This window comes from Gymnoscopelus braueri (assembly GCF_963280865.1).
Source record: "Gymnoscopelus braueri genome assembly, chromosome: 2".
NCBI lineage: Eukaryota > Metazoa > Chordata > Actinopteri > Myctophiformes > Myctophidae > Gymnoscopelus > Gymnoscopelus braueri.
Genome location: NC_137604.1, coordinates 10,585,212 through 10,609,211, shown reverse-complemented (window position 1 = coordinate 10,609,211; position 24,000 = coordinate 10,585,212). Strand labels below are relative to the sequence as shown.

General features: G+C 40.1%; 2 protein-coding genes across 4 annotated transcripts in view; both read left to right on the top strand.

Annotated features, from left to right (window-relative positions):
• LOC308099016 (uncharacterized protein) overlaps positions 1-13,776 on the top strand; it is a 97,964-nt gene extending 84,188 nt beyond the window's left edge. Inside the window, exons 2-9 of one of the 3 annotated variants that reach the window (XM_080447534.1) lie at positions 3,122-3,208; positions 3,701-3,744; positions 4,543-4,633; positions 10,694-10,737; positions 12,718-12,808; positions 12,991-13,034; positions 13,507-13,613; positions 13,722-13,776. In XM_080447534.1, coding sequence (XP_080303660.1) covers positions 3,122-3,208; positions 3,701-3,744; positions 4,543-4,633; positions 10,694-10,737; positions 12,718-12,808; positions 12,991-13,034; positions 13,507-13,611 — 506 coding nt within the window. In that variant the 3' untranslated portion in view covers positions 13,612-13,613; positions 13,722-13,776. Of the gene's footprint in view, positions 1-3,121; positions 3,209-3,700; positions 3,745-4,542; positions 4,634-4,852; positions 4,897-5,431; positions 5,695-10,693; positions 10,738-12,717; positions 12,809-12,990; positions 13,035-13,506; positions 13,614-13,721 lie in introns of those variants that run through there. The other 2 variants (XM_080447535.1, XM_080447536.1) reach the window with 2 other exon arrangements.
• Positions 13,777-16,309: 2,533 nt separating this feature from the next.
• Positions 16,310-24,000, top strand: part of LOC308094048 (uncharacterized protein) — a gene marked incomplete at both ends in the record, with an annotated part of 11,814 nt that continues 4,123 nt past the window's right edge. Inside the window, 3 exons of the mRNA XM_080440496.1 lie at positions 16,310-16,406; positions 16,637-16,975; positions 17,185-17,349. Of these exons, the coding sequence (XP_080296622.1) occupies positions 16,310-16,406; positions 16,637-16,975; positions 17,185-17,349 (601 nt within the window). The remainder of the gene's footprint in view (positions 16,407-16,636; positions 16,976-17,184; positions 17,350-24,000) is intronic.

The following is a 24,000-nucleotide window of genomic DNA, read 5'->3' as shown; positions in this document are numbered from 1 at the left end:
GGGGCAGCACCTGTTAGCAGGGGGTGTTGAACGGGAGGAGTATAACGGAGGCGCTACGTCCTCCTGGTGGGGGCAAATATACATATGCTTTCCAGACCCATATAAAGTTGGATGCCTGGTTACCCTAATCCCAAACCAGCATTTAAGCAGCATTTGATGTTCTTCTCCAGCACTGAACAACAAAATCCTTCAAATGTTCTGTATTCTCTCACACTGAAGTTCCTGAATATTCCTGTGAGGACATCGACTGCAACAGAACCAGTCAGCAACACTGCTATACCAAACATCACACACACACGCGCACGCACGCACGCACACGCACACACACACAACAGAAGGAGGAAATGGCATTTCCAATAAGGCCACTCTTCAAAACCATAACCGGTTGTTGTGGTTTTGAACTGACGACAGTTGGTACAAGCTCAACACAAAGACAGGCTACCAGCCTATTTAGCAGCACTTTAATGTTATCTGAAGTTCAACATTCAATGTGTTCCAAAGACAGTATCCAGCAATACACAGATCTAAAAATACATACACTACTATCAGTCAGTGAGGACCATGTGTATTAATGTTTTGCCAGCAATTATTTTGTAAAAGCAGGCCTCACTCTATTCAAATGAGGTTTCACATACTTCCTAGAGTGTGACTCTTAAGAGTCTGTGCATCTGAGAGTTATGTTATGACAGAGACATGAAGTGAAGCTAACCACGAATGAGTGTGTCTGTGTGAACGTGACCATGTTTGCAGGTTTGCATTAAAGGTCAGAGGAAGAGGGTGGAGTTTAATGATGTAAAGACATTTAGACTTTTATACCTCGTTCATAGCATGAGGAAGGCACAAATCCTCTCCTTCCAGAACGAGACAAGTCACCTGCAGCTCATTGTCATCATGAGGAATGTCTACATTTACTGTTTGCTTTCTGGTGAGTGAACTCTGCTTGTTTTAATGTGTCTGTCTGCCTGTGTGGTTGTCTCTGTCTCTGAGTGTCTGTATGATGCTCTCAATGTCTCTTGTCTCATCCTTTGTTTGTCCACTGTTGTGTAGAGCATGTTAAAACCTTCTGCAAAAATTCACACCTCACATCATGTTGTCAATTAATAAGCTGTGTGTCATACTGATGAGCTGTTTCCTTGTTTATCTCTTGTACTGTAGTGTGGAGTATTGTGGAGACAACACCTCTCAACATAACTGGTCATGTTGGGGGTGAAGTCAATTTCACCTGCTCAGACTGGGATGTCTGGCGTCACACCGATGTTGAGAGGAATACAAAGTATGTTTGTACAAATCCATGTTACACAGAAGAAGACAAGACCATTGCAGAATATGGAAAAACTACCGTAAACAACAGATTAAGTTTGACAAACTCCGGAAATTACTTACTTGTATCCATCACTAAACTCAAGAAGTCAGACTCTGGAACATACATATGTGGACTGGTGAGATCGGTTTTGGCAGATAGCCATTTACAAGTGCATCTTAATGTTAGAAATGGTAAGTCTGTAACTACTGTGCTTCAATGATGTACTGTACATCATGTTTACATTGTGAGTTAAACTATTGACTATGTTCTGAATTTTATTCTCCATAATCCTGAAAGGACTACATTATTGTTTAAAAAAATATTCTAGAAACCATTAAACATAAATAAATGACTTGATAAAATATATTCCTCTTTTTCTCAAACATGCTTCCAGCTCCTGTTATGATGACCACTACCACGTCTACATTTCAACATCCTGATGTTTCTACAATGATCTCCATCGTATCCACAACAACAATGATTCATGAATCCTCCTCCTCCTCGTCCTCGTTAGGGACTGGTATGCCGTCTGAGTTCCTTACTGGTGGAGTTTATGTTATTTATATTGTGTTGTGTGTCTGTTTGCAGCTATTTTATCAAACTACTACACCAATAGTTTACACCTTTAAATATAGATGGTGTTCATAATGAAGATTACACTTCATTTTTTTCCACAGGTCCTATATGTGCGCCTGCCTATTGTTGGCATTATTTTGAAACCCCAATAGTCCTAAAAATGTTAGGTTAGTGTGAAGTTAAGGTTAGGCTTTGTAATAATGTGCACCATTGGACCAATGTTGCAGCGGAATAAAGAGCCAGTGTTGTATCCATGTTTTCAATCTTTTAGAGAGTGATGGGTTTTATTTAGAGAGTAATGTCAAGTGTTGCACTGTTTCACCTGTGTCACCTGCTATAGGCTCAGGATTTCAAGGATGTGTAGTAAAGAGGAAACTGTCATGTGGTTGATGACGGGTGAAGATAATGACGATCATGATAGTTTTTGGGCGCTCGGGGTGAGCAGTGGTAAAGTGCCTGCCCACCACCGCGGAGGTTTTGGGTTCGAATCCACCGTGGTGCACCCGGCTTTTTCGAGCGCCTACACGAACACGATCGGCCCGTGTTCGGGGGAGGGGAGCTGGGGAGGGAGGGTGATAATTGTCACTGGACAGAGGAGTAGGACGAACTAATTAAGAAAAGGACAAACTTCCTACAACTGCATTTACATTGTTAAAGAAACAAAAATATATATATTTTTTTAAATAAAATATAACAGTAATATAACAGTATAAGGCCCAATCATTGTACTGAGATATGTATGTAATCAAATACAAGTGGTCAAATATACAGTGTTCACAAGACTGTTGTGCACAATATTTTCAATGACACATACTGTAGAATGTAGGAGCATAATGTATGTATGTATAGTATGTATATGTACAGTATGTGGGTGAATATGTACAGCCATGCTGTAGGACTCAGTGTCTGTTCAGCAGCCTGATGGCCTGGCTGTGGAAACTGTCCCTAAAGGCCAATGACATTCCGAACTTCTGATGGGCGGTCTCAGAACTTTTTTTTCTCAGAACTCGTGCACCCCCAGATGTCCTGACTCTAACACATGCACAGGGAAGACCACTCATACAATGAACTACACCTAGGTTCATAACAGTGTCAGATATGAATGTATCAAATTTTAATATGAACACCACAGCTCTGAGCCACAAAGTGATGCTTTTGTAAGGAGGCTGTCTGTTGGTTTGTCATACAGTAGTATGTAAGTATGCATGTCATGCGGTCTAACAATGTGTTCATCACTTCTAGGTTTGCTGGTCAGTTTGGCTGTAGCGTTAGCAGTGACAGTGGTGGCAGTGCTGATGTTCTACATAAAGAGGATCAGGAAACCACAATGTGAGTCTCACTCTCTCTCTCTCACACTCACACACACACACACACACACACACACACACACACACACACACACACACACACACACACACACACACACACACACAGATGTCCCTATTTCGTGGTCATTATAGGTGGGGGGAAAATATTCAGAAATAGTACATCTAAAAGCTCGCAACACATCACAACACGTGGTGAGATTGTATAGTAGCTCTCTTATAACATGATTGATTGAATACTTTATTAGTCAATAATGTAAACGCAATGTAAATGCACAGAAGTACAACACAGGCTAAAAGAAAAAAAAACACATAAAAGTCCTGGGGATTCCATTGTGGTCCTATGTATTAAATTCATCAACGGAGCATAGAAAATTAACACATTGATACATGTCACCGACAAATACAAATAGCTATATTTACAGAGCAGAAAAAGAAAAAAGGGAAAGATGAGGTAAAGTATATATGAGTTAATCATGTTTTGCATTTTTTCCAGTGGTCATCCTCAGTGTCAGGAACCCCACTGGAGATGATGGAGAGGTGAGCATTAGTTTTCTGATGATGCATCATTGTTCTTTGCTCTGGTGTATAAATAAAGGAATGAATGCCACTACTTTTTTAATTGTATACTGCTATGAATTAAACAAATACTGTTCAGGAGGAAAGACCACACCTGTAAGACAATGCCTGGAAACCAATTGTGAGAAGCTAATATACACAGACAGCGTGGTTCACTATGTCAAACTTCAGTATCTCAGTCTCATCAGTGACTGTCCTCTGATCACCCTAGTGAGCCTCTGTGCCTGCATCCACACTCCATGTTGTCCTCAATGTTCTCTGTTTTAACATCCTTTTGTTCACAGGTTTCACATCCATCATCCCTTCCATTTCCTCTGCTTCCCAGCTCCCTATCGCTGGTTCCTCAGCGGACAATCTGCTGACATTTCCTCTTCCACAAAGATGAAAACAAACCCCCTTGTTACTTAACAGTCGGTTTAGCAACCATTCTGCCTTTTACTGTTGCTACTACTGCAAGTGATACAACTAAAATGATACTAGTAAAACCCTCTCAGGACAACTTGCACACTCATTTGTTTAACCTGTTAGTCCATGGTGTCCTACACTGAAAAGCACATAAGTGGCAGTGGCTCAGGAAGCAGAGTGGTTCCTGGTTTGATTCCCGCTCCTCCTGGCATCACGTCCAAGACACTGAACCCCTAACTGTAATATGCTTATAGTTAGAATGGGTTAAGTGCAAAGGACAAATTATGGGTGTGTGCAAACTGCAATGTTCTTGACCAATGAAACCTTCTCCTTCTCCTCCCCTATATCTGTCAGACCACAGGTCCAGACTCCATCTATCAGAGCCTCCAACCAGCCACTATGGATCAGAATGAAGTCTATGGTGTCATAACAGAAACACAACAAGGTGATCTCTCTCTCTCTCTCTCTCTCTCTCTCTCTCTCTCTCTCTCTCTCTCTCTCTCTCTCTCTCTCTCTCTCTCTCTCTCTCTCTCTCTCTCTATCACACACGCACACATGCACAAATGTAACAGATTAGCCCAAATGCTACAGGGATTCCCTGTGTCACACAGAAACAAAATGACATTTATCAGTTAGATGATCATGTGTTGCATATATTTTCCAGTGTCCATCCTCAGTGTCAGGAACCCTACTGACGATGATGGAGAGGTGAGTGTTATGGCAGTTTTAATATGATTCTATCATAAATCATGCATTATTTAGTCCAACTTTGTTCATAAATCAAGACATTCCTATTAATACCTGAAATACTAAAACAAAGACTAAAACTAAATAAGAACTAAACTAAAACTAGTCAATTCCTAAAAATAAAACTACTTATGTAGCCTACTTACAAAATGAACTAAAACTAAACTGAAATCAACCACCAATCTGAAAAACATAATATAGGCTACTAAAGCTAATCAAAACTATAATAACATTTTAATAACAAAACTATAATGCTGTTCAGCTGTTGTGTTGTTTTCACTGTGTGGCTATATTGCTTTTTAATGTAGTTTAATTGTCTGAAATGTGTTAATGCTTGATGCTGCTTTTTCTTGGTCAAATCTCACTCAGTCTTTGGGAACTCCTAACTGTTCCCTGGACACTAGCTTCTCACTGCTGACAGAGGAAACATTCCGGATATTTGCAAATGTACCAAAGACCAATGAAACTTTCTCTTCCCCTCCCCTTTATATGTTAGGCCACAGGTCCAGACTCCATCTATCAGAGCCTCCAACCGGCCACTATGGATCAGAATCAAGTCTATGGAGTCATAACACCATCTACAGTACCACATCCCCCATGAGAGTATGACCTTATAATCACCTCACTTAGTTGAATATGGCTAATACTAAGCTAATACTATTGCACTTACCCTATTTGCAGCCACTCTGGGTAATGCCTGTGCTCCATTACTTAGCGTTGTGAATCGCATTATTATTCCTGCAATTTCCGTGTCATGTACATCCCAAAGAAACCACGTTATTGTGTTATAATGACTTGATTTTTATAATAACGTAATCTTTTCTGTGGGTTTTGGAAAGGGGATCAGTTACGTAAAATGTTGTCTTTGTTGTTGAAAAAGTTCAGCTCCATCGATCTCCAATCTGTGATTGGCTAGGGCCGATGATGTAGGTCCTATTTTATTTTAATAAGTTTGATTAATAAACAGTTTTCTTTTGACAGACAATGTTTTGTGTGTTCTCCCTCCTATAGATTCACATTAGCAGGTTTGTCTTCACTGTCACTGCTTTTGGATTTAACATAACCTCGTCCACAACAGTATGCTATCTAATCCCAAGTATGGTGACCAGATCCCAACAAATAAAATGTGGGACACGTTACCAATGCTGAGAGGTAGTCTAAAGAATGTCTTAATATCACTTACAAAATAAACATGTATATTCTGCCACTTAGCTGGAATCATCTATTTGCCATCTGGTTGATTTAGTAGCCACACACATGACTATGCCAGTTACAGCTTATGCCTTTAGCATGTGAAGAACTTAACAAATTATATAAAACTTATATATATATATATATATATATATATATATATATATATATATATATATATATATATATATATATATATATATATATATATATATATATATATATATATTTATTTATATTATATTTTATAACACAAAAATGTATTGATGAGATGGCACCCTGGGCCCTGCATGGGCAAACTGTGTTGCATTGCTATCGATGATGCAAGAGCCATAACCTGTTAAAAAGCCTGTCAACGGAACCTAGCATGTTAACTGGGTTTTCTGGGCGTGACGTTCAGGATGTCATGAATTCTAAACCAGACTTCGTACCCACAGGATGTCTCAGAAATGCGTCTGTTTCCTACTGCGCACAGCAGCAGTAGACCTTTCCCTTCAGAGAAGCAAAGGGGTAGTGGCTACCAGCCTATTTAGTAGCACTTTAATGTTTTCTGAAGTTCATCAGTCAATAAGTTTAAAATATCTTATTCTAAGAGTAACAGTGTCACTAATTGAAAAGTGTGCATTAACACAGACACATTTACTAAATGTATAAAATTGCATGAACATTAATGGAAATTACATTATTTAGTTCTCCTGCCAATCGCTGTTAACCCATTAACTGCCAGAGGTATTTTCATATTTTTTTAGCCAGTGCCAGAGTTTTTAATTGGAAAAAAAAAAGTACTCAGGAGCCGAAATACAGCATTTTTAAGTTTTAAGTTAACAAGGAAGTGGATAGGAGTCTAGATCTTCAACTAATCATATCTCCTTGGTCTTTGGGTTTTTCTTTTCTTTTTTTTTTTTCACTTCGCGTAGATCTACGTGATTGGCAGTAAATGGGTTTAATGTACAGCATTATGTAACAATTGTAACTGATTATTATTACATTTTTAAAGTGCATTAATCATAGTGAAGGTACAAACACTTATATAGTACACACCAGTCATAGGTTTGATAAAGTTGTTGCATCTCAACAGAAGGAGGAAATGTCATTTCCATCAAGGCCACTCTTCAAAACCATAACCGGTTGTTGTGGTTTTGTGATGCTCAGAAGCTCAACACAAAGACAGGCTACCAGCCTATTTTATAGCACTTTAATGTTATCTTAAGTTCATCATTGTGTGCTCCAAACACAGAGTCCAGTAATTAACAGATCCAAAGATACATACACGACTATCAGTCAGTGAGGAACATTATAACATTATTTGTATTCATTTATTCAAATTGTTGTGCCAGTGGTCCTTTAGTAAAAGTAGGCCCTCACTGCAAATGAAAGTGAAACTTCCTAGAGTGTGATTCTAAACTGTCTGTGAATCTTAGAGTGTGTTGTGACAGAGACATGAAATGAAGCTAACCACAAATGAGTGTGTGTGCGTGTGTGCGTGTGTGTGTGTGTGTGTGTGTGTGTTATTGTGTGTGTGTGTGTTATTGTGTGTGCGTGCGTGCGTGCGTGCGTGCGTGCGTGCGTGCGTGCGTGCGTGCGTGCGTGAACTTGACCATGTTTGCATTGAAAGTCAGAGGAAGAGGGTGGAGTTTAATGATGTAAAAACATTTAGACCTTTATTCAAAGCACTCTCCTTCCAGAACTGGACAAGTCACCTGCAACTCGTTGTCATCATGAGAAATGTCTTCATTTACTGTTTGCTTTCTGGTGAGTGACCTGACCTCTGCTTGTTTTCATGTGTGTCTCTGCCTGTGTGGTTGGCTCTGTCTCTGTGTGTCTGTCTTAATGTCCCGGTCTCACTCCTCACATCATGTTGTCAGTTAATAAGTTGTGTGTCATAGTGATGAGCTTTTTCCTTGCTTATCTCTTGTACTGTAGCGTGGAGTATTGTGGAGACAACACCTCTCAGCATAACTGGTCATGTTGGGGGTGAAGTGAATTTCACCTGCTCAGACTGGGATGTCTGGTATCACACCGATGTTGAGAGGAATAGAAAGTACGTTTGTAAAAATCAATGCTACAAAGATGAAGACAAGACCAAGGCAGAATATGGAAAAACTACCGTAAACAACAGAATAAGTTTGACAAACTCCGGAATAGACTTATTTGTATCCATCACTAAACTCAATAAGTCAGACTCTGGAACATACATATGTGGACTGGAGAGATCGGTTTTGATTCATAAACATTTACAAGTGCATCTTAATGTTAAAGACGGTAAGTCTGTAACTACTGTGCTTCAATGATGAACTGTACATCATGTTTACATTGTTAGTTAAACTATTGACCACGTTCAGAATGTTATTCTCCATAATCCTGAAAGGACTACATTATTGTTATAAAACAATATTTTAGAAATCATTAAACATAAATACATGACTTGATCAAATATATTCCTCTTCTTCTCAAACATTCTTCCAGCTCCTGTTACAACAGTTAAGATGACGACTCCCATTACAACAGTTAAGATGACCACTACCACGTCTACATTTCCACATGATGTTTCTACAATGATCTCCATCGTATCCACAACAACCATGCTTCATGAATCCTCTTCCTCCTCCTCTTCGTTGGGGATCGACTGGTACGCTATCTGAGTTTTTATTGTCTTTTCCCCCCTTTTTTTCTGTTTGATCAATTACCTCCACCAGGCCGAACGCAGGGTGGAGTTTATGTTGTGTATATTGTGTTGTGTGTCTGTCTGCAGCTATTTTATCAAACTACTTCACCAATCAGCAGGCATGTGTTGTTCAGATAGGACCCAAGGGTGGGGTTGAGACCCTGCCCTTAATTGTGCCCTCAGATATAAATATGCCCTTGAAGATGGTGTTCATTATGAAGATTACACTTCAAATTCCACCGCAGGTCCTATATGAACGCCTGCCTATTGTTCCCATTATTCTGAAACCCCAATAGTACTAAACATGTTAGGTTAGTGTGAAGCTAAGGTTAGGCTTAGTAATTATACACGCATTCTCATTTTGGACAAAATAGCCAATTTTACATCGAGGTGCACAGATGTCCATAGTGCCCACCTATCCTGTTACCTTGCAGACCCAGACCCTACACTAGTTTAATGGGTGTTTATTTACCGACGTCGGTGCGGTGAGGAGCTTTATGCTCCTCAGTGCTCGGATCTACTGTATCCTTTCATCACGCAATCACGTTTACGCTTCCGGTCTGAGAGCTAGCGAGCTACAAGCTAACGATCTATTGCACAATGCAACAAGCCTGCTCTTGAAATGCTCCCGCATTACATTGTGGACTTACTCCCATGCAAAGCAAGTGCAGAGCACAGTAATCCTTTTCTTTACGACGTTGTGGGTGAAACGCTCTCGGTAAATTGCACAGGGGCCCCCATTGTTGTTTTCATTTTGCTTCGCGGTCATTATTGCGCATGCATCAGATTGTAAGGGAGGTGAGAAGGTTCATTCCATATTCTTAGCAACGGCTAGTGCTTTACAACACAGTATTAAACTGGAAAAATAACCGGCGGTTGGTAAGAAAGAAAACGGCGATTCGTTGCCGATTAAAATCGATTATCAAATTCGTTGGCAACTAATTTAGTTATCGATTTTTAATCGGTTAATTGATTTATTGTTGCAGCCTTAGACTCGACCTAGGGGTCACCAGGTACAACATAAAAATAGGGACAATATCTTACCTAGTATAACGAGATAAAAACATGGTCAGACTAGTAACAAAGGCCGCCCACCATTTCAGTACCAAGGGCTGCATGTTAACCCAAATCTAAAACGCTGACATACACTGCGACAGAGAATTGGTGTGGTTAGGGCAGAAGAAGATGTCTGTGAAACTGGAGACAGCCAGCTTTATAGACCACAGCCTGGTCACAGGAGCCAATCACCAGCAGGGTCCACCTAGTAGCCAACCACTTACATTCAGACACCACTCAGTCACACCAGCTGGTAGTCAATAAGCCACTTATCACTACTCAATCACTCTCTCTCACACACACACACACACACACACACACACACACACACACACACGCGCGCGCACACACACACACACACACACACGTGCACATGCACATGCACATGCACAGGGAAGACCGCACACAAGGAACTACACCTAGGGTCATAACAGTATCAAATATGAATATCAAATGTGCAAGCTTTTGCAAGGAGGATGTCTTTTGGTTTGTCATACAGTAGTATGTAAGTATGCATGTCATGCAGTCTAACAATGTGTTCATCACTTCCAGGTTTGCTGGTCAGTTTGGCTGTTGTGTTAGCAGTGACAGTGGTGGCAGTGCTGATGTTCTACATAAAGAGGATCAGAAAACCACAAGGTGAGTCTCACTCTGCTATTTGCTATTTTTTCTATCTTTTTTAAGATGTTGACAAACTTAAAATGTTTTTGAGAGAGAGAGAGAGAGAGAGAGAGAGAGAGAGAGAGAGAGAGAGAGAGAGAGAGAGAGAGAGAGAGAGAGAGAGAGAGAGAGAGAGAGAGAGAGAGAGAGAGAGAGAGAGAGAGCATGTTTTGCATTTTTTTCCAGTGGTCATCCTCAGTGCCAGGAACCCCACTGGAGATGATGGAGAGGTGAGTAGTGAGTATTATGACAATGTTCTGATAATTCATCATTGTTCTTTGCTCTGGTGTATAAAAAGAGAATGATGCCACTAGCGTTACTCCAGTACTTTTTTAACTTTTAGCTTTAGGAGAGCAGTAGGACATGCAAAAGCGTTTTGAAAATGGTTGACATGTTAAAGAGATAGTTCCCCCCAAAAATGACCTTTTCTCTATCAATTCGTCACCTCATGGAGACTTGAATTCACAGTGATTTTTTTGAGTAGGAGACACAGACTCTCCTTTGTGTCTCCTACTGGAACCGCTGCCTACCGGTCCGCTGGTCATCAAATTATTGGCTTAGGAATGCGACAAAAACTAATAAATAACCATGAATTCAAGTCTTCATGGGATGACTAAACGTTTTTTATGGGTGAACTATCCCTTTAAATCTAAAGGTGAAATCCTAATTAAATCGAGGTGAAATCAAACTCTGACCTAAACCAGTCTGTTTCTGGTGGTTGTCTTTGTTATAATTGTGTTAAGAATTACACTACTATGAATGCAACTGGATACAAATAATATTCAGGAAAGACCACACCTGAAGACAACGCCTGGAAACCAAATTATGAGAAGCAAATATGCACACAGTCTAGTTCATCAGTCAGTGTGGTTCACTATGTCAAACTTCAGTATCTCAGTCTCATCAGTGACTGTCCTCCGATCACCCTAGTGAGCCTGTGCTTGCATCCACACTCCATGTTGTCCTTAAAGGTATCATGACATTCATTTTCACTTTTTTTTATTTTCAATGTTTTATTTGGGGTTTTATGACCTCAATTACACCCAAAAAACCTGAACTTAGAACATTCAGTGGATTTTTTTCTGAATAATTAGGCTGAAAAGTAATCTGAGCTTGGCCCTTCGACAGTGAGGTCACAGTCGATTAATCCCGCCCACTCTCCTCCTCGCCCCTCCCCTCCCCTATCCTTTCCTTTGGGGGGGTGGAGCAGAGGCGATGATTGACAGGCAAAATCCCTCACCAGCGACACCCGCAGGCAAAGATTTATTTTTTCATTGCAGTTGAAAAGGCTTTAGAAATGTGAGAGAAAAACACCTGCTATGGATCACTGGAATGGAATTTTCACTTAAAACTTTTTGTACACTTTTGAAGGACCAGGACAAAGACTTTGAATGTGGTGTAAAAGTGAATGTCATTAAACCTTTAATGTTCTCTGTTTTAACATCCTTTTGTTAACAGGTTTCACGTCCATCATCCCTCCATCCCTCCCATCTCCTCTGCTTCCCAGCTCCATATCACTGTCCCTCAGCAGACAATCTGCTGTCATTTCCCATTCCACAAAGATGACAACAAACTCCCTTGTTACCTTAACAGTCGGTTAGTTAGCGACCATTCTGCCTTTTACTGTCGCTACTACTGCTAGTGATACAACTAAAATGATACTATAGTAAAAACCCTCTCAGGACAACTTGCACACTCATTTGTTTAACCCTCGTAGGGTCTTCGTGTTTTAGTCACACACAGGGCCTTCGGGTCACTTTGACCCGAAGGCCCTGTGTGAACATTTTCATGAAAATGAAAATGAAAATTTTCATTTTCATATCACATGTTTAGTACAGTAAATAAGGCAAATAGAAGAAGTTTCATAGAGAACAAAAAATGTTTACATACGTTTAATTCATGTTGAAAATGTTAAACCGGGTCAAAAGGACCCGAGGACCCTACGAGGGTTAACCTGTTTGTCCATGGTGTTCTACACTGAAAAGCTCATTTGTGTCAGTGCCTCAGGAAGCAGAGTGGTTCCTGGTTTGATCCCAGCTCCTCCTAGCATCACGTCCAAGACACTGAACCCCTAACTGTGATCAATAGCTTCCCACTGCTGATACTGTAGTTAGGATGGGATAAATGCAAAGGACAAATTCTGGGTGTGTGCAAACTGCAAATAATCTTGACCAATGAAACTTTCTCTTCTCCTCCCTTATATATGTCAGACCACAGGTCCAGACTCCATCTATCAGAGCCTCCAACCAGCCACTATAGATCAGAATCAAGTCTATGGTGTCATAAAACAAACACAACAAGGTGAATCTCTCTCTCTCTCTCTCTCTCTCTCTCTCTCTCTCTCTCTCTCTGTGTCTGTCTGTCTGTCTCTCCCATGCATGCACAAATGTAGCAGATTAGCCCATAAGCTACAGGGATTCCCTGTGGAATCACACAGAAACAAAATGACAGTTCGATGATCATGTGTTGCATATATTTTCCAGTGTCCATCCTCAGTGTCAGGAAACCTACTGACGATGATGGAGAGGTGAGTATTATGGCAGTTTAGTCCAACTTTTTTCATAAATCAAGACATTCCTATTAATACCTGAAATACTAAAACAAAGACTAAAACTAAATAAGAACTAAACTAAAACTAGTCAATTCCTAAAATTAACCACCAATCTGAAAAACATAATATAGGCTAACTAAAGCTAATCAAAACTATAATAACATTTTAATAACAAAACTATAATGCTGTTCAGCTGGTTGTGTTGTTTTCACTGTGTAGCTATATTGCTTTTTAATGTAGTTTAATTGTCTGAAATGTGTTTATGCTCGATGCTGCTTTTTCTTGGTCAAATCTCACTCAGTCTTTGGGAACTCCTAACTGTTCCCTGGACACTAGCTTCTCACTGCTGACAGTTAGGATGGGTTAAATGCAGCGGAAACATTCCGGATATTTGCAAATGTACCAAAGACGAATGAAACTTTCTCTTCCCCGCCCCTTTATATGTCAGACCACTGTTCCAGACTCCATCTATGAGAGCCTCCAACCAGCCACTATGGATCAGAATCAAGTCTATGGTGTCATAACAACATCTACAGAACCTCATCACCCATGAGAGTATGACCTTATAATCACTTATTAATTGATTGTTGTGTTGGTTGTGTGGTGCCCCTCCCCCTGCTCATACTGATGCATCCTATTGGTTGTGCTCTCCTCCCCTTTCAGGAAGTGGCAGCAGAGTGGAGGTCATTAGTGGGAGGAGTTCCACCTGGGTGGCTGGGAGAAACTATTTAGCTGTTCGCTCCCACATGTGCTCCTGGTTTCTGTTTATTTACATTTATCATTCACATGGTTCATATTTTCCATTCACCCATGTATCAAATCATTGATATGTACAGTTTTTGCATTTTGTTTAGTAATTTAGTATACCAATTTAGTAAACCAAGGACCCCAACGGAAACAAGTCTGCAAGGACTTTTTTTTTTATTTCAATCCAACATAATGCCCAGTAAGAAAAGTAATAAAAGATCAAATAACTTTTATTAAATCAGTCATCATGCCACAAATGGCAATATAAATTCCAAAAATGTATGTCTATATGAATACAGTACAAAGGACCCCAATGGAAACAAGCCATAGGCTTTCTTGGGTTTAAAATCCTCTTAGCTGACCTTGTATTGAGCTGTACTTTCCTGTGCTTTTTTGTTTGCAAACTGCTAATAAAGTATTCAATCAATCAATGAGATGGCACTCTGGGCCCTGCATGCATTGCTGTTGATGGTGCAAGAGCCATAACCTGTTAAAAAGCCTGTCAACGGAACCTAGCATGTTAACACTTTCTGGGCGTGACGTTCATGATGTCCTGAATTCTAAACCAAACTTTGCACCCACAAGATGTCACAGATATGAAGCTGTTTCCTTCTGCGCACTGCAGCAGTAGGCCTTCGCCTTCATAGGAAAACAATGGGGTAGTGGCTACCAGCCTATTTAGTAGGACTTTTAATGTTTTCTGAAGTTCCTCGTCAAAAAGTTTAAAATATCTCATTCTAATAGTAACAGTATTGTGCTGATTGGAGTGACACATTCAGTCAAGGCTGAATACATTGGACAATTTAGATTAAGAAAACATAGAGGACATAACTTTAGTGTTAGCAGTGGCTAAGTGACGTGTCATTCCCTCAGTGTTAGGTGACACGCTTCTCTCTTCTACTTTTCGGTAACAGGGGTTGCACGCATGTCCTGGAACACAACTTCAGTGCTTCAGCTTGCTTGTGGTGTCAACTTTGTGGTGACTCTGAACTCGAGCGCTGGGTAGGCGGTGGCCCATGTGTGCGCGCAATTAGAATGACATCACAGTTCTGTGATGACAGCCATTGGAAAACCATTTGTCCTAACAGTGGTTTCACTTTTGAAAACTAGAGCCAATCGAAAAGCCAAAAGTGTTGGAATGGTTACAAACGCTGTGCAGGGGCACTTGGTGGGTGCAGGGCCAGGGGTAAAGTGCCTGCTGCCCACCACCCACAGTCTAGGGGTTTGAATCCACCACGTGCGTCCGGCTTGGCCGAGCATCGATACGAACACAATTGGCTTGTTTCCGGTGGAGGTAAGTCGGTCGGGGGTCAGATGTTGTGATCTTTATCACAACATGTACTCTGTGCATGGGGCAGCACCTGTCAGCAGGGGGTGTTGAACGGGATGAGTATAATGTAGGCGCTACGTCCTCCAGGTGGGGGCATATACATAATGCTTTCCAGACCCATATAAAGTGAGATGCTTGTTACCCTAATCCCAACCAGCATTTAAGCAGCATTTTGATGATCCTTTCCAGCACTGAACAACAGAATCCCTCAAATGTTCTGTATTCTCTCACTCTAAAGTTCCAGAATATTCCTGTGAGGACATCGACTGCAACAGAACCAGTCAACAACACTGCTATACCAAACATCACACACACACACACACACACACACACACACACACACACACACACACACACACACACACACACACACACACACACACACACACACGGATGCTAGCAAACATCCACGGTATGCATACACACATATACATGGACACTAATGGAAAAAAATAAAAGTGTGCATTAACATTTGAAAATGTATAAAATTGCATGAACGTTAATGGAAAATACAATCTTTAGTTCTTCTGCTAATCGATGTTAATGTACAACCGTATTATGTAACCATTTTAACTGATTATTATTACGGGACATTTTTAAAGTGCATTAAATCATAGTGAAGGTACACTTATAGTACACACCAGTGATAGCTTTGATAAAGGTGTTGCATCTCAACAGAAAGAGGAAATGTCATTTTCAATAAGGCCACTCTTCAAAACCATAACTGGTTGTTGTGGTTTTGAACAGACGACAGTTGGTACAAGCTCAACACAAAGACAGGCTACCAGCCTATTTAGCAGCACGTTGATGTTATCTGAAGTTCATAATTCAATGTGTTCCAAACACAGGATCCAGTAATTAACAGATCTAAAAATACAGACACTACTATCAGTCAGTGAGGAACATAATTTGTGTACATTTTTTGCCAGCGATTATTTTATAAATGCAGGCCTCACTCTATTCAAATGAGGGTGCACAATCTTCCTAGAGCGTGACTCTTAAGAGTCTGTGCATCTGAGAGTTATGTTATGACTGAGACATGAAGTGAAGCTAACCACGAATGAGTGTGTCTGTGTGAACGTGAGCATGTTTGCATGTTGGCATTAAAGGTCAGAGGAAGAGGGTGGAGTTTAATGATGTGAAGACATTTAGACTTTTAGACCTCATACATAGCATGAGGAAGGCACAAATCCTCTCCTTCCAGAACTGGATAAGTCACCTGCAGCTCGTTGTCATCATGAGAAATGTCTACATTTACTGTTTGCTTTCTGGTGAGTGACCTCTGCTTGTTTTCATGTGTCTCTCTGCCTGTGTGGTTGTCTCTGTCTCTGAGTGTCTGTATGATGCTCTCAATGTCTCTTGTCTCATCCTGTGTCTGTCCACTGTTGTGTAGAGCCTGTTAAAACCTTCTGCAAAAATTCACACCTCACATCATGTTGTCAATTAATAAGCTGTGTGTCATACTGATGAGCTGTTTCCTTGTTTATCTCTTGTACTGTAGTGTGGAGTATTATGGAGACAACACCTCTCAGCATAACTGGTCATGTTGGGGGTGATGTGAATTTCACCTGCTCAGACTGGGATGTCTGGATTCACACCGATGTTGAAAGGAATACAAAGTACGTTTGTAAAAATCCATGTTACACAGATGAAGACAAGACCAAGGCAGAATATGGAAAAACTACCGTAAACAACAGAATAAGTTTGACAAACTCCGGAAAAGACTTAATTGTATCCATCACTAAACTCAAGAAGTCAGACTCTGGAACATACATATGTGGACTGGAGAGATCGGTTTTGGCACATAAACATTTACAAGTGCATCTTAATGTTAAAGATGGTAAGTCTGTAACTACTGTGCTTCAATGATGAACTGTACATCATGTTTACAATGTGAGTTAAACTATTGACTGCGTTCAGAAATGTATTCTCCATAATCCTGAAAGGACTACATTATTGTTATAAAAGAATATACTGTACTAGAAACCATTAAACATAAATACATGACTTGATCAAATATAATCCTCTTCTGCTCAAACATGCTTCCAGCTCCTGTTACAACAGTTAAGATGACGACTACCATTACAACAGTTAAGATGACCACTACCACGTCTACATTTCAACATCCTGATGTTTCTACAATGATCTCCATCGTATCCACAACAACACTGATTCATGAATCCTCTTCCTCCTCCTCCTCCTCGTTTGGGACTGGTATGCCATCTGAGTTATTTATTGTCTTTTTCCCCCTTTTTTCTGTTTGATCAATTACCTCCACCAGGCCGAACGCAGGGTGGAGTTTATGTTGTGTATGTTGTGTTGTGTGTCTGTCTGCAGCTATTTTATCAAACTACTACACCAATCGGCAGGCATGTGTTTAGATACTGTAGAACCCAAGGGTGGGCTTGAGACCCTGCCATTGTGCCCTCAGATATAAATGTGCCCTTTAAATATAGATGGTGTTCATAATGAAGATTACAAATTCTACTGCAGGTCCTATATGAGCGCCTGCCTATTGTTCCCATTATTCTGAAACCCCAATCGTCCTAAAAATGTTAGGTTAGTGTGAAGTTAAGGTTAGGCTTAGTAATAATGTGCGCCATTGGACCAATTCATCGGAATAAAGAGCCAGTGTTGTATCCATGTTTTCAATCTCTTAGAGATTGATGGGTTTTATTTAGAGAGTAATGTCAAGTGTTGCACTGTTCCAAGTGTCACCTGCTAGGATCAGGCCATGGACGTGTAGTAAAGCGGAAACTGTCTGTGGTTGATGATGGGTGAAGATGATTACGATCATGATAGTTTCATGTGTCTTCCCACCACCGCGGAGGTTGTGGGTTCGAATCCACAATGGTGCTTCCGTCTATACGAACACAATTGGCCCTGGTTCGGGGGAGAGGGGCCGGGCAGGGAGGGTGATAATTGTCACTGCACATACTCCTGCGGGCTGGGGGCGGCCCCTGTCAACAGCGAGTGTTGGAAGGCTCTACGTGCTCCTCACTGGTAGCTGAGTCAGAATACAACGGCAGTGACAACACAGAAATGTGTGTGGGAGGAATCAATTGGTATGATGATTAAATTGGGGATACAAAATGGTTATAAAGCACAAAAAAAAAAAGCATTGACAGCATAACTTAGTTCCAGTCTTGACTCTGCCTCATGGTATGTTCAACTTCAAACATTTATTTTACACCATGGTAATAAAGAATGCAGTTAAATAGTTAAATGAAAAAAGCTAACAAAATATGCATAAAATATAACAGTAATATAACAGCATAAGAACCAAGAATTGTACTGAGATATTTATGTAATCAAATACAAGTGGTGAAATATACAGTGTTCATAAGACTATTGTGCAAAATGTTATCAATTGCACAAACTGTAGAATGTAGATGCATATTATGTACTGTATGTATAATGCATTTAAAAACTGAAGAGAAAGTGCAGCAGATACAGGTACAGTAAATGGGTGAATATGTACAGTCATGCTGCAGGGCTTAGTGTCTGTTGAGCAGCATAATGGCCTGGCTGTGGAAACTGTCCCTGAAGGCCAAATGACATGCTCCTTCTGACATCCGAACTTTTCTTTCTTTTCTTTTGGAAAGGGAGGTTTTGGGAGGTCTCATAACTTTTTCCGCAGAACTCGTTTACCCCCAGATGTCCTGGCTCTCCGAATAGTTCGGAAAGCCTGTGCGAACCCCCGACATTATTTTGAAAACGGATAATTTTCTAAATACAGTTTGGTACCTAGAATCCATCAGTAGGTTCCAAAGAAGCCTCATAAGAAATGTGGCGCTTTTATCCGCTTTGTATCGGTAATCTTGCTAAGCTACCCCACTATAGGGGTCACCAGGTACAACATGCAAATATGGACTCCCTCCTTTCCAGTCCCCAAACACAGCCAGTTTAAAATCCAAAAGGCAGCGATTTATTATCAAAGTTAGACATGTAGGTGTGTTACCTCAGGGTGGGCCCCTGAATATAGAATATAGAATATAGAAGGCACAGTGGTAAAGTCCCTGCCCACCACCACAGTGTCGAGCATCTAAACTAACACAATTGGCTCGTGTTCGGGGGAGGGAAGCCGTGCGGGGAGGGTGATATCGGTCATTGCACGTATTCCTACGGGCTGGGGCGGCACCTGTCAGCGGGGAGTGTTGGGCGGGAGGAGTAGGACGAAGGCTCTACGTCCTCCTGGTGGAGGCTCCTCACTGGCAGGTGAGTCAGTAGGATACGACAGCAGTGACAACACAGAAATGTGTGTGGGGAGGAATTAATTGGCATAACGATTACATTGGGGAGTAAAATAAAAAAAGGAGAAAAAAAGGTGTACAGCCTTGGTATTACAGTACCAAGGCTGTACACATGTTAACCCAAAACTAAATTAGACATGCACAGTGTAGACCACAAACAAGGAACTACACATATGACTTTAGGGTCATAACAGTATCAAATATTAATGTATCAAATGTGAGCCACAAAGCGATGCAAAGCTTTTGTAAGGAGGATGTCTGTTGGTTTGTCATACAGTAGTATGTAAGTATGCGTGTCATGCGGTCTAACGATGTGTCCATCACTTCCAGGTTTGCTGATCAGCTTGGCTGTAGCGTTAGCAGTGACAGTGATGGCAGTGCTGATGTTCTACATAAAACGTGACAAAAAAACTGAAGGTGAGTACGTAGCACACACACACACACACACACACACACACACACACACACACACACACACACACATGCACACACGCACGCACACATATGAGTATAGCCCTTCCTGTAACCCAGACTACTACTTTTTCTCTCTATTTTCTAGTAAACGTCTTCAGTGCTGGGAATCTCACTGAAGATGCTGGTGAGGTGAGTGTTATGTTTGAGTTTTATTATGATTGCTCTTTGTTCTGGTGTAACATGTGTGTTGTGTTGCTTTCACCGTAGGCCTACATTGTTTTATGTTGTTTTGTCTTCATTGTGTTTGTACTTGATGCTGTTCTGTCTTGGTTCGATTGATTGATTGATTGATTGAATACTTTATTAGCTGTCATCTGCTCTTCAGACCAGGAGGTTATTCGATCAATCATGACACAGTGTTCACGAAAATGTATTTTACAATATGTTTTTTAAATACTGTTTTAAATTTTTATTTCTTTTAGCAGCTATAGCTAGGTAGGTTTTGACGAATTTGGTTAACAGTAGAAGTTATGATTGTGACGTACTGCACAGATGAAACAGAAGTGGAGAAATGACATCCACTGTATGTGCTACTCATTTTCAGAGGTTCCGAAGCACAGATAGTCACGTATGTCTTGAGAGTGAGACTAATCTCAAGGTGACTTCCTGATTAAATGAAGGTTAAAGGGGTATTTCCCTTTAAAACACACTGGGGTCATTTTGACCTAATCTACAACTGGCTTTTGTGTGCAACCCAGACCCAGTTTTCAAGTTGCTTGATTCAATATTTAGATATTCTATATTCATTTTATCAGACATGCCCCCCTCCTATATGAGCCCTTTCAACTTCAAACTCCATTTTAACCATCTAAGACCATAGAGGTATAATATAATTAGAGGGCGGATTGCCCCACCCCCAGCTATCATTTCAGTGAATGTGCTCAGTGGCGTATTGAAGCACCCGGAAGTCTGCCGGATTCAGAATTATTGAGTCGTTTTTGACAAACCATAGAGTTATGAGCATGCGCACTAGTGTCCTTTTTGTGTCCTACGGCAGCCCGGTTGCCAAGGAATGAACGCGAGATATTTATTAAATACACTCGAGATGAATATTTATATGTAAATGCATAATTATGTATGTATGTATAATATGTTTACATATTTATATTTATATATATAAATATCTCTCAGTATGTTTTGCGCGTGCAAAAAAAAAACATTTAAAAAGTGAAAAAGTAAAATAAAAACATAAATAAAAACACAGCTCCCTCACACATTAGAAGAACAATATATCAGTAAAAATAATCTGCTCTTTCTCTACTAACGTGAGAAAATCGACGATTTCTCACAGCAGAAAATATATGCTGAATGATTGTTTATCTCAGTCTTTCTTTTACATTTTTAAGGCTTTTATTTGTCTATGACATAGTCCTTCCTCCTATTGTCTAGACACATACGAATGAAGAAACAAGAGGTGATGACCAATCAACAGGGGCCGCCTGTCTCACCATGTCTCCTGTCTACACGACCGTCAACAAGACCAACAATGCCGACTCAACCTCCAGCATCTATGCTAATGTTAACGATTACACCCACCAGGATCCTTCAGATTTCACTACTCAAATGTCCCAACCAGTCAAAGGGATTCCTGATGATGATTTTTATTCATTGGTACAGCTACCTAGCAATCTCAAAGAAAAGTATCATCAGTAAAATTCCCATTTCTCAAATCCATCATCAGAAACAAGTATTACAAGTACTGTAAATAATAGTGACTATTGTCAATTAGCATGATCACATTGACACCACTAAATCACACACATTATTAATAGTATTAGCTACAGCTGTCTTGCTGTTGGCTCCTGAGGCCTTGACTGTTTGGAGGTACACTGTAGTCAGAATTGCTTTAATCCACTGTTTGCCTGTATGTTCTCACTGCAACATAAGTCCAACTTGTCATATACAGTAGAATAATTTGGCCTGACAAAAACAGCTATCAGGAGACCACAAGGGAGGCAAATTTAATTGTCCATCTCTTTTGTACGTATAATGTAATTTTCGTTTTGTTGATGACATGTATTATGCTATGTTGATGAATTTAATACATAGGACCATAATGGAAACAAGTCCCCAGGACTTTTTTGTTTTATCCTTTTATAGTCATTTAGTATCTATTACGGCACCTTTAAGACTGTCGGACAACATACATGTCTGACTTTCTTTACACGTTATGTTTAGTATTTCTCTTTAATGGATAATTTGAGGAACTCAAATCAAACAATACATTCATACTTGTTTTTCTGCCGTAGTTTACAATTACAGTCAGATCTCTGTCTACTATTAAAGTTAGTTGTGGGATGTCTTTGGGTTGAGTTTGGTTGACTGTGGTTAACACTGAGTGAAACTCTTGAAATGTTTGGCATTGTTTGTCTCAAGTTGACGTCCTGATTAAATGAAGGTGAAATCAAACTCTGACTGGTCCTAAAGTCTGTTTCTGGTGAATGTCTTCATTACACTTAGACAGTTATGCATTTAACCCATGATAACTGTCTGCATTTGGAAGCTATTTATCAGCGTTCGGACCGCTTCGCCAAAACAGATCCCTCATAATATGGGGTTGTGGTATAAAAAAGTGAACCCCTGCTCTATAACAAAAAAATCTGTCCTTTACTCCTAAATGTACTCAGATAATATTATGCACACAAACTACACCTATGACTACATACAGTATGATCCTATAGGGTCATACCAATTCATATAAAGTGTTAACAAATATTAAACTTCATGTGGTTGTCAACATCAGATTTTAATTGCAGTAAAATGTAAAACTAAACAAACACATAATAGCAAAGTTTGAGACACAAACACTAGTTCAATTACACATCAGTGATACTGTATGTTTGATAAAGTCGTTGCATCTCAACAGAAAGAGGAAACATAATTTCCAACTGAGTCACTCTTCAAAACCATAACCGGCTGTGGTTTTGCAGTGAAATATAGACAGTTGGTACGAGCTCTATTTTGCAGCACAACCTCAGACAGGCTACCAGCCTATTTAGTATCACTTTAATGTTTTCTGAAGTTCATCATTCAATGTGTTCAGAACACAGGATCCAGCAATTAACAGATCTAAAAATACATACACTACTATATCAGTCAGTGAGGAACATCATTTTGTATAATTATTTTGCCAGCATAATTTTATAATAGTAGGCCTCTGTATTCAACTGGAAGTGAAACTGAACTTTCTAAGGTTTCACAATCTTCCTGTCTGAGTATAAAGAGTCAGTTATGATACGACAGAGACATGAAGGTAACCGTAAATGTAGTGTGTATGTGTGAACGTGACCATGTAATTGAAGGTCAGAGGAAGAGGGTGGAGTTTAATGATTTAGTGATATTTAGACCTTTATTCAAAGCATGAGGAAGGCACAAATCCTCTCCTTCCAGAACTGGGCAAGTCATCTGCAGCTCGTTGTCATCATGAGAAATGTCTACATTTACTGTTTGCTTTCTGGTGAGTGACCTCTGCTTGTTTTCATGTCTCTCTCTGCCTGTGTGGTTGTCTCTGTCTCTGAGTCTGTATGATGCTCTCAATGTCGCTGTCTCATCCTTGGTCTGTGCACTGTTGTGTAGAGTATGTTAAAACCTTCTTAAAAAATTCATGTTGTCAATTAATAAGTTGTGTGTCATACTGATGAGCTGTTTCCTTGCTTATTTCTTGTACTGTAGTGTGGGGTATTGTGGAGACAACACCTTTCATCGTAACTGGTCATGTTGGGGGTGAAGTGAATTTCACCTGCTCAGACTGGGATGTCTGGCATCACACCGATGTTGAGAGAAATACAAAGTACATTTGTAAAAATCCATGCCACACAGATGAAGACAAGACCAAGGCAGAATATGGAAAAACTACCGTAAACAACAGAATAAGTTTGACAAACTCTGGAAAAGACTTATTTGTATCCATCACTAAACTCAAGAAGTCAGACTCTGGAACATACATATGTGGACTGGAGAGATCGGTTTTGGCGGATAGCCATTTACAAGTGCATCTTAATGTTAGAGATGGTAAGTCTGTAACTACTGTGCTTCAATGATGAACTGTACATCATGTTTACATTGTGAGCTAAACTATTGACTGCGTTCAGAATTGTATTCTCCATAATCCTGAAAGGACTACATTATGTTTATAAAA